The 11,762-nt window shown below is 29.3% G+C and overlaps 2 protein-coding genes across 4 annotated transcripts; both read left to right on the top strand.

Annotated features, from left to right (window-relative positions):
- Window positions 1–142: 142 nt before the first annotated feature.
- Window positions 143–4,003, top strand: LOC137834764 (uncharacterized). The gene is made up of 5 exons (XM_068642942.1): window positions 143–458; window positions 1,873–1,950; window positions 2,322–2,421; window positions 2,736–2,878; window positions 3,716–4,003. Exons 1-5 carry the CDS (start codon window positions 159–161, stop codon window positions 3,923–3,925), a joined length of 831 nt encoding a protein of 276 aa, XP_068499043.1. The 5' UTR covers window positions 143–158; the 3' UTR covers window positions 3,926–4,003.
- Window positions 4,004–4,773: 770 nt separating this feature from the next.
- Window positions 4,774–7,268, top strand: LOC137834762 (RNA polymerase sigma factor sigD, chloroplastic). 3 transcript variants are annotated; one of them, XM_068642939.1, is made up of 5 exons: window positions 4,774–5,141; window positions 5,396–5,605; window positions 5,917–6,057; window positions 6,220–6,420; window positions 6,928–7,268. In XM_068642939.1, exons 1-5 carry the CDS (start codon window positions 4,872–4,874, stop codon window positions 7,204–7,206), a joined length of 1,101 nt encoding a protein of 366 aa, XP_068499040.1. In that variant the 5' UTR covers window positions 4,774–4,871; the 3' UTR covers window positions 7,207–7,268. The 3 variants fall into 3 exon arrangements, with proteins under 3 accessions (XP_068499040.1, XP_068499039.1, XP_068499042.1); XM_068642938.1 differs by having other exon boundaries at window positions 5,393–5,605; XM_068642941.1 differs by lacking the exon at window positions 5,396–5,605.
- The last annotated feature ends 4,494 nt before the right edge of the window (window positions 7,269–11,762 follow it).

Here is an 11,762-nt window from a genome sequence, read left to right as displayed (position 1 = left end):
TTAAAAAAAATCTATGAGATAAAGTGGTAGGAAAAAAGATTTTGTTTATGTAATAATGTTTTAGGAAGATGAAATAATTAATTTGTGTAAAAAATACAGAGAAACAGTAAAGTTGAATTATTAGCAATGATATATATGCAGGAAGAGGATATTTTAAAATGGAATCCCAATCATTGAATTCAATGGCTCTCTTCTGCAACTCCTTCTCCTTCTTTTCTCCCTCTCTTCTTCTCCATCCTCGCCCTCATTTTTCATCTCCCAAAGCTTCCTTAAGCTCTTCCTCCCACGAATCCAAATCACCGCAGACTGTTTCTTCTGCAACTTCCGCCGCCACTTCCGCCGCCACCGCTCCTTCTTCCTCTCGCCCCCCCGACCCCGACTTCAACTACGCGCTCGCCAGCCCCAACGGCAGCCCCCTCCTTAGGTTCGTTCGAGCCACCGAGTCTTCCATTGAAAGGGTATTTCTCCACCTTTCTCTCTTTCTCTCTTAGCCTTTTCATAGATACCAACAAAAACTACTCTAATTTATACCTAATCTTCTTAAATAACTTGGATCATGCTTTTTTATATCCTAATTAGATTCAAATTTTCTTTTAACACGTTATATATACAAACAAAATGTATTTTTACCTATTCCATTTTATTTGGTGCAAGAAGTAATTGTCATACAAAATTTATATCACTAAAAACGTGCTATTCGGTCTGATCCGGCTAAGTGCTGGTGGGCCAACGGAATTCGAGTTTGTGAGTTAAAAATAAGGTTTTTTCTTCCTGTACTCCATATTCTCATTATTGCATACCCCACACCCCGCTATTACTAATTGCACTTCCATACTAACATTAAGAAAAAGACAAAAATACACTCTTTCATTGTACCATTGCCATTGCATTTGAGGGTGGAGATTGAGAAAATAAGAATTATTATATTCTTCATATAAACCAACAATTTTTTAGTAATTTATATTTTTCAAAGAAACACATTATCCTATTTCGTAAAGGCAATTACTCCCTGCACCCAACACAAATTGAAAATTCCAAAATACCTTTATTTCGAAATGAAAATCCAAAATTAAAAATAATGCATTCTAGAAAAGTAGATCTAGAAAAGATTATTGTCTTCCAGAAACAAAAATCAAAATCTCATTCCGGATAAAAAAATTTAGAACTGAAAATAATACATTATGAAAAAAATTTATTCAGAAGAAATTATTGTGTTTTGAAAAAATTTTTGGAAGGTACTTTTTTAAGGATATTTTCGTCTTTTCGCCCATAATTGGGTGAGTGATTTGGTGGAGCAAGCAATTGCCCAAATTGTATTATGATTTTGACAAAACTCGGAACCTGGTGAATTAAAAATAACATTAATAAGTAGAAAAAAAAAATTAATTGAAAACCTAAAATAGTGAAAGAGAGAAAAGAACCATAATAAATTTAGAGATTTAGGGATTTTGATTTTGAGAGAAAGTAAATAATTTTAATTTTTTTTTCAACTATTTTTTATTTTTTTCAATATTTTTAGAATATCCTGACTCTAATTAATGCATGACCTTCAATTACATTAATTAATGGATTTCTTCGATATATGTTAAGTTAGTACCTTTTTTTTCTTATATAGGTTAATTTATATCCTGATACATACATGTATTTCAATATTTTAAAAGTTTCAATGTTGAACCATGTGTAACTAGAATTAATAAAATTATTGTAAATTTAAAAAGTATCTAAAATAATATTAAAAGAAGATGCTAAAAATGAATTATTATTATTTTCTTTTCATATATTTAATTATGTAAAATTAATTTTAGAAAATGATTATAATTAATGAGAAATATGATATTTTGTAATTAAAAGGTTTTTGATTATGTTGAGCAGGTGATTTTCGACTTCCGTTTCTTGGCCTTATTTGCTGTTGGAGGGTCCTTGGCAGGCTCACTCTTGTGCTTTCTAAATGTAAGCTCTCTCAATACCCTACATCTTTCTAATACCTAAATTATCTTTTGACATTTTTATTGAATATTTTTTTTTAAATTTCAGAATGTAAAATTTAAAAACATTCTCAATTATAAAATTTGGAAATTAAAATTTATAATTTGTTTATTCTAGATTCTATTCGAAATGAAATTTTGTATTTTAGATTCTATATTTTAAGATATAAATTATATTTTGTATTGTATATTTAGAAATTAATTAATTTATTAAAACTGAGGAACTGATAAAAAAAATGGGTAGGCTAAAATCAAATTTATATAAAATTTCAGATATTAAACATATAATTGAGTTTGCAGTTAATGATGATGACAAACATTACTGTATCATTTTAGGGTTGTATTTATATTATTGATGCATACAAAGTCTATTGGACAAGCTGTGTTAAAGGAGTTCACACTGGACAGATGGTTCTGCGCTTGGTTGAAGCAATTGGTAATTTATTGCTTTGTATTTACTCTATTTGGATCATCAAAACATCAAAGAAAAAGACAAATAAAGTATTATATTTTGCTTTAAATTATCAAACTTGTGTTAGCCACTTAAAGATTTTCTGGAACATTATCAGAGAAAAACATTTAAATCATCCTTAAACTACATAGTTCCAAATGTATAAAGGTGTTATACCTCATTCAAATTGTATAGTGAAATTATGTTTTCATGCCCTTTTTTGGTTCTGTGTTTGGTCTCAATTTCAGATAAGATTATGTTTACTACTTGCACTTAGCCATTTTGACTTGCTGCTGCAGATGTTTATCTTGCTGGTACAGTTATGTTGATTTTTGGTATGGGCTTATACGGTTTGTTCATAAGCAATATACCTCCTGATGTTCCACCTACTGTAGACCGTGCCCTTACAGGATCCTCTTTGTTTGGAATGTTTGCTATGAAGGTAATAACTATACCACACTTCTTTTATATTTTTATAATCAAGAACATCCAAATTACATTTATTTAGGAAATTTTAGCAACTTAGTATTTTCAGTGTAAGAAAAATAACATGGAGAAAAGTTATAGTCAGTGACCTTGTTGTTAATGTAAGGAAGTAAAGGCATAGGCCAAAACCTACCAAGAAAACTTATAATGTGGCAGAGAAAATCTATCTAGAGATTACAAGATTTAAGAAATCAGGTACATTATCTCACCAAGAGAAATCCTGGGATGTTTTCCCTCCCTTAAAATGTGAGTAAAAATTTCCTTGCTTAGATGATTTAAAGCTATTCAACCACTTATATCCAAAGAAGATTATAGCCTTTTCTCAGTTGCAATTTCAAAAATACTAAAATTGCACTCATTGCTTTAGCATACAACTGACTGTATCCAAGAGATCCAACAAAAAATTGAAAAATAGAATTCAAACTCTATGATTTTCATGATTTTCAGTCATGTATTATTTGTATACAGATACACTGTTATTATAGTATTTTACTCCTACAAGAGCTAGATAAGAAAATCTATAAATCAATATTAAATTAAGAAAGATTTGATCATACAAACCTATAATCTAGCCAATCAAATATCTTCATCTCAACACAAAACAACCAACATCAATAAACAAAATGAAGTTTTCTTAATCCACCATCTTTCATTTTTATGCATATTTATTGGCAAGCTTTCTTTCATTTTCTAGCATCATTCAATGCTAAATATTATCCAACTTCCATTTAATTAATTGACATGATTCTTATATATTGGAAAAGAAAGTGAATATATTATTTATCTTTTTTAGGAGAGGCCTAGGTGGATGAAAATATGCTCACTTGATGAATTGAAGACAAAGGTGGGACATGTTATTGTCATGATTCTTTTGGTAAAGATGTTTGAGAGAAGCAAAATGGTTACCATCGCAACAGGATTGGATTTACTAAGCTATTCAGTTTGTATTTTCTTATCATCTGCATCTTTGTATATCCTCCATAACCTACATAAGTCAGACTAGAATGTAATTGATAATGTTATATACTAAGTTCATATTTGTAAGAATAAGAGCTCCTTATCCAAACTGTTAGTGCTGAAATCTTCTATTCATCCTTCAGTTCATTTTCGAACTTATCTTTTCTGTGAATTAGGACAAGGATTAGAAAACTAGTCTTTGAAAACTGAAACATGAAACCATATTTGAGTTTGATTTAGCACTGTGAAGGGTGAAAACTAAAATGAATTTGAAACTTTGAACCAGTAAGTGTCTGTTGAGAAATTGTGAGATTGATAAAGGAGGGCTGCTATGTATTCTCTTTTTCTTACTCTTAACCTCTCACAGCTCTTCAACTTTTTTCTGTCACCTATTATTTTTTTTTTGGTTTAATGTGACATGCCAATTTTAATTATAAATTTTCTAGTGGTTCATTTTTTGCGGTTAAAAAATACTTTAATATATGTACAAAACCAATGATGATATCAAACCACATAAATTGTCTCAATTCATAAAAATATTAGATAGTTTGAGAAAAAAATAACTATATAAGCTTCTACAAGTCATTGAATTTACAAAGAAAATGCCTCCTACACACAAATTGCTCTCGGTATAGTTTTTAAAATAATTATTTTAAAAGTCAACAAAACTTATTATATATCTTGATCTATAATTTAATTATAGTATTAAACTAATTTTCAACGTTAACATTTTTTATTTCTTTTGAGAAACTTTTGAGAAACTAAAATATACTTAATCATTTATTTGATTTTAAGCTGCCATATTTTGGGAACAGAAGAGACAAATGTGATTATGAATAATTTGGCCTAGCATGGTAGCTATAGCACACTGCATAATTGTGTGAATGATATCCACAAAAGTAGATACTTTTTCATGCCTTTCATCTTGCCCCACACAGCAGAAACTAAATTTGAAATATCTGCCCCAGTTGTTCCATGGCCTAAGCTAGAATATGCTCATCCCCAACATGTCTCTTTCTTCCCTTCCCTCCTTTCCAATGCACCATTCTCTTCAACCTACTAAGTTTGCTACCAACAGTGATACATCAACAGAAGCAGTTACACTGGTCAATGCTTCTGTCCAGACAGAGGTGTCTGTTATTGGAAACAATGAGAATGGGAGCATAGTTGGGTTTAGAAAATCTTGGTATTTGAGCTCAAGGGAAGAAGCAGAACTTTGTTTAGATCTCAGGGTATCCTCGGATAAAACACAAACACCACAAGTAAGAACACTGTTTAGCAGCATAATTTTCTTTCTAAGATGTTTTTCTTCTGTTTATGTACCTATTCAATTTTATATAAACTCTACACTACACATCTGTGGTTGGAAAAACATATCTAAAATATGTATGAAAAGCTTTTTCATAAATGTTTTTAGATAAAAAAATAAAACAGTTTTTACAACTAGAAATTTTGATGGTGACTTTCATTTCAAAAGGAACCATAATGTTTGTGTGTATTGCATAATAACTAGCAGCAGGGAGCAAAGAGTGAAGTTGCTAAGCTAATAACCAAAGGGCTTGAAGAGCATTCTGCAATCCCAATAATGTCCTTACTTAGTCTGGATAAGGCATTGTGCAATGCAAGAGAGTCTAAAGAAAGATTAGCCAATGATTATCGCGGATTAGTTACCTCTATTGCAGCTGGGTATCTAGGCAAAGGTTTAAGCCTTCAAGACCTCATTCAGGTGCATGTTCATTTTTAGTATTTCACTATTTGTTATTGTTGGAGATCCCACATCGACTAGAATGAGAACATTTCATAGTATATAAGTAGGTGCAAACCTCATCTTATAAGCTAGTTTTATGAGGTTAAGTTAGACTTAAAGTTCATTTTTTAATAGTTACATTTCTTTATAATACAGTGTCAAAGAATAATTTTCAATATGATCTCTACACATGAATGGTTTTGATAAGTTTTTGTGTATTAGAACCAAATTCAGAATCTCCTACACATATGGGAACTAAATTAAATGAGTAAGCTAAATTATTTTTCCAGGAAGGAACCGTTGGACTTCTTAGAGGAGCAGAGAAATTTGAGCCAGAAAGAGGATATAAACTATCCACATATGTTTACTGGTGGATTAAGCAAGCCATGATAAAAGCTATAGCCAGAAAGTCCAGATTAGTGAGATTACCGGTGAGGCTTTGATTCATTTTGGTCTTATTCATCATCCAAAGTGTTTGAGTAACAAATTAGTTTATGAAGCATAACATGACATTTTTAAAGCAGCTCTTGACACAGTAAGACTTAAGAAGTGGACTAGTTATTGTGAATGGTTGGTTAGTTTGTGATTTACAGAGTGGAAAGAGTGAGATGGTGGCCAAAGTTGCTCAGGCCAACAATATCTTGAGCTCAAGACTGAGGAGAAAACCCACATACGATGAAACTGCTGAAGTGCTCAATGTGAAGGCTTCCACCATTAGGCTTGTTTCTGAAAAGAGCAGAAAACCAATTTCATTGGACAAAGTTGTAACTGATTGTGGCCACATGACACTTCAGGTCTAATAACTTGTTCACTTCATATGTAAGTTATATAACTTATTTGATCAACTACTGATTGGTTTTCCGTTTGGTGTTCCCAATCAGCTGGGGACCTAAACTCAGTTTTATGACATGTCTGAATATTCTCAAAAATATATTTGTTTCTTAAAATTTGTCTGAGTTGAAGATCACAGATAAAAATATTTCATAATATATAAATGGATGCAAAATTCGTCTTATAAGTTGGTTTTATAAGGTTAAGTTAGATTTAGAGTGCACATTTTACTAGTCTGAAATTTCAGTCTTGTAGTAGCTAGACTTAGAACATTTTTGCAGACTCAGATACAAACTTGGTTTACATTTCCACATTAAACTTTGTCCAAAAACATCTATTTTTAAAAGCTAGATTTGAATTAATTTTGCTAACTCAGTTTACAAATTTAAATTTAAGTCAAACTTAAATTTAAAAACTAGGATTGAAGAGTGTACTTATTTGTTTAACTTGTTCATCAAAACTCTGATCAGGAGATTATACCAGGGCCAGAGGACATGACTCCAGAGAAGATGGTTAAAAGGCAACTAATGAAGCAGGAAGTGATGAAGCTTCTTAACACACTTAGCAAGAGAGAAGCAGAGATTGTGACATTGTACTATGGACTCAATGGAGAGACCCCTCTGACTTTCAAGGAGATAGGAGGAATGATGCAGCTGTCAAGGGAGAGAATCAGACAGATTAATGGAATTGCATTGTCAAAATTGCGACAAACCAGTATCATAGATAATCTCAAGTTCTATCTTGTATAGAACAGCATTTTGGTCATAAACATTACTGAAAAAGAAGAAATTAAAATCAATGATTTAGGAAACATGCATGTGATATGTGCTAAACCAAGTGTTCAAGAACCAAAACAAGTATCACCCTTCACAGTCTTTTTTGTTTCTCTTCTCATATGAGTAGAGACTGATGACCAAAGTATCAACCTTTCAACATGGGAGTTACACTAATCAATCAACTCATCCCTTTAACCCACTCTCTCTTTTTTGGGGAAAAAACTACTCATTGGGACAATTCCACAAACACTTTCTGCAATGATTATGAAAAGTACTTTCCAGAAGAGAATCATAAATTGCTTTTTGAAGCTCTCTCCAAAAAGGACCATTCTAGAACATTGTGGGAGGGTATTTTTCTAGAATGACAAAAAATAACAAAACATACCTCAATTTTGAATACATAAAATCAAGAATCTGATAAAAATAGTTTATATAAACAATTAAGTTTAATAGAATTGCAATGCAATGAAATAAAGGTAAAATTTCCATATCTTTAATAAAGAAATATATAAAATTTGTAGAAGGGGTGGAGAGGACAACCAAAGTCTAGTGTAAAGATAGGACTTTGGGTTTACATTTTTTTAGATAAAAGGGCATTTTGGCAATAAAAGAATAAAGGAAAGAACAATGTAAATAGAAGTTTAGGAAGTGTGACTAGCAAATACTTTTCAATAATCACAACTAATAAAGATGTATCTATGGAATAGGACTTTTGCACCAATTGCTAAAATGAATATTGTAAGGATATTTTGTCCTTAAACTTCGACAATATCATGATAAAATGTCTTTCTCGTGGAAGAAGGAATCTACAAGAATATTTCACTTGGGGTTGAAGGAGTGAAAAAATAAAATGTGTAGACTGTGAAATGTTCTTTATGAACTAAAACAATCCCTAAAGCTTGGTTTGGAAGATTCACAAAAGGTACAAAGGGATTTGGCTACAAACAAAGTCAAGAAGATCACACATTGTTTACTAAATATTTAGAAAAAAAGGGTAACAATACTTTTCATTTATGTTGATGATATTATAATGACTCGAAATGATAAAAAATTATGGAAATTATGTTAAGTCTTAACCCATTCAGGAATCTGAGAACACAAAGGTCTAGATCTATCAATACTTGCAAACATAAATGAGTGACTTACAAATACATATTTTTTTGGATCCATTAATTGAAGGGTTAGTTTTCTAACTTGTATTTCTTTTAATTATGCTAATTTTATAACTAATTATTTATTATTCAATGTAGGCTTCATTGATAGATACTTCTAATTATACCCACGAATTAGGATTTAGGGTTAGTTTTCTAACTTGTATTTATTTTAATTATGCTAATTATATAAATAATTATTTATTATTCAATGTAGGCTTCATTGATAGATGCTTCTATTATATCCACGAATTACATAATAGTGTGATTTTGTTCACTTAAAAGAAAACCCAACTAGAAAATGAAAAACTTACAATGGTAACTTTATTATTTTTCATCACATTAGACAAGTATAAGTGTATTTCGATTTAACACATGTCATTATAACTAGAGTTGTGACACAAATATTTTACGTGGAGGGAGCAGAACAAGATCATTGCAATTCATGTACTTTAAAGGTTAGACAACTTTTAGTACATGCAATAATTATTTTATTTAAAAGTTCCATGTAAATAAAATTTTTCACTTGTTTCTCATTTCAGTGTAATGGACAAGCTGAGTTGTTCGACTGTAGTTACTACATCATGTACTAGACGAGAATCATCATTTGTGCGAGTATTATTGACTCTTGAATAAAGGTAACACATTTCAAAATTTTATAATTGTATCTTACTTTTATGTAGATGACTATTGCGTAATAACATGAATGAAATGTTTATTATGTATTCAATGATTAATCTCTATTGTTCTAATGACATCCAACAAGAAGAGAATAATGAGTAACATAAATAGAAGTTTAGGAAGTGTGACTAGCAAATACTTTTCAATAATCACAACTAAAAAATAGATATATGGATGAGAAATCCTAAGAAACTATTTTAGATGGCAAGAAAAAAAGTCTTTTGTTGATATAAATAGGTGTTAATCATCCACGAAGATGTATCTTTGGAACTCCAAATAAGGATGTATATATGGAACAGGACTTTTGCACCAATTGCTAAAATGAATATTGTAAGGATATTTTGTCCTTAAACTTCGACAATATCATGTTAAAATGTCTTTCTCCTGGAAGAAGGAATCTACAAGAATATTCCACTTGGAGTTGAAGGAGTGAAAAAATAAAATGTGTAGACTGTGAAATGCTCTTTATGGACAAAAACAATCCCTAAAGCTTGGTTTGGAAGATTCACAAAAGGTACAAAGTCAAGAAGATCACCCATTGTTTACTAAATATTTAGAAAAAAAGGGGTAGCATTACTTTTCATTTATATTGATGATATTATAATGACTCAAAATGATACAAAATTATAGAAATTATGTTAAGTCTTAACCCATTCTGGAATATGAGAACACAAAGGTCTAGATCTATCAATACTTGCAAACATAAATGAGTGACTCACAAAGACATTTTTTTGGATCTATTAATTGAAGGGTTAGTTTTCTAACTTGTATTTCTTTTAATTATGCTAATTATATAACTAATTATTTATTATTCAATGTAGGCTTCATTGATAGATGCTTCTAATTATATCCACGAATTACATAATAGTGTGATTTTGTTCACTTAAAAGAAAACCCAACTAGGAAATGAAAAACTTACAATGGTAACTTTATTATTTTTCGTCACATTGGACAAGTATAAGTGTATTTCGATTTAACACATGTCCTTATTATAACTAGAGTTGTGACACAAATATTTTAAGTGGAGGGAGCATAATAAGATCATTGCAATTCATGTACTCTAAGGTTAGACAACTTTTAGTACATGCAATAATTATTTTATTTAAAAGTTCCATGTAAATAAAATTTTTCACTTGTTTCTCATTTCAGTGTAATGGACAAGCTGAGTTATTCGACTGTAGTTACTACATACTAGATGAGAGTCATCATTTGTGCGAGTATTATTGATTCTTGAATAAAGGTAAACACATTTCAAAATTGTATAATTGTATCTTACTTTTGTGTAGATGACTATTGGATAATAACATGAATGAATGTTTATGTATTCAATTATTAATCTCTATTGTTCTAATGACATCCAACAAGAAGAGAATAATGAGTAACATTTTTTAGTGTAATTAGTTTTTTTTTTTTAGCCGAGTTAGATAAATTTTTTATTTATTGAACTTTTAATATAAATGTTAGGGTTATATATTATGTATATCTGGATTCCTGTGTCTTTTATTTATGTTGTACTATTAAGTTACATAATTAATCCTAAATGTCCTACTTATAAAACCTCTTTTGTAATATTTAATATTTTATATATTAAATGTTCTATATTTCTTATGCATTTAATTTTAACATATAACCCTTAAACAATTGTATTAATTAGAATATTATAATATTTTATTACTTGTACGAAACTAAATTGTAATGAACTAATAAACAATCAATGTAGAAACTTAAAAAGTACAAATGCCAGCTACAACAATAGAAGCTCTATTTTTTGTGATCATTAAGTAATACAATTACTGTAATATATAAAATTTATACTTTACCTTTTGTGTAAGTATTAATCAATGTAGTTATCTATATATTAACAATATTTTTGGCATGATATTACTTTTATGATTTCAAATAAACAAATAAATAGTAAGATATTTGACGAGAGAGATTAAAAGTAATTATAACAAAGTTTAGAGACTTTGTTCATTTGAAATTTAATTTCATGAAAAGACGAAGGACCAAGAAAATAAACATCGAGGAACTGAAATTAAATTTTTTGAAAAACATTTAAAACATAGGTTACGAAAAATATGAGGGGATTTTACGTTAGATAAATTAATTACATGTTAGATGACATAACTAAATGACTTGATAGCCACAGTATTACAACCAAAAAATGGAAAAAAAAATGCAGAATAAAACTAATGATATTTTTATTTATAAAAAACGTGCATAACTTTTTTATTTATTTTTATGTCTAATTAATATATATATATATGTATATATATGTTAAAGTAAAAAAATATAAATATAAAAAAACCAAACATTTTATGGTTCTTACTAGTAAAATCAAATTTAGTTGATTCTCTCTATCAATTCAAGTCTCATCCCCAAATAAAATGATGTAAAATATTTGTTTTTGTCTTTAATGGTTTAAAAAATTTTATTTTCTAAATATTTATATCGATAAATTAAATCATAAAATTTTAAACTTGCAAATCCGATTTAGTTATAGGAAAAACTTATATAAATAAAATAAATGATCATTCAGATATAAGATTTGTAGATAAATATAAATGAGTTATAAATTTCGATATTCAATATTATTTATAGCATATCGAACACAAAATTTAAAAACTCATAACTCACTTTTATCTAAATATACTCATATATAAGCTTAAATGAAAGACGAAAATTACAAATTACCTT

Source organism: Phaseolus vulgaris, chromosome 5 (assembly GCF_000499845.2).
Source record: "Phaseolus vulgaris cultivar G19833 chromosome 5, P. vulgaris v2.0, whole genome shotgun sequence".
Classification (NCBI taxonomy): domain Eukaryota; kingdom Viridiplantae; phylum Streptophyta; class Magnoliopsida; order Fabales; family Fabaceae; genus Phaseolus; species Phaseolus vulgaris.
The sequence above is the reverse complement of the archived record's forward strand: the minus strand, read 5'-3'. Positions and strand labels throughout refer to the sequence as shown.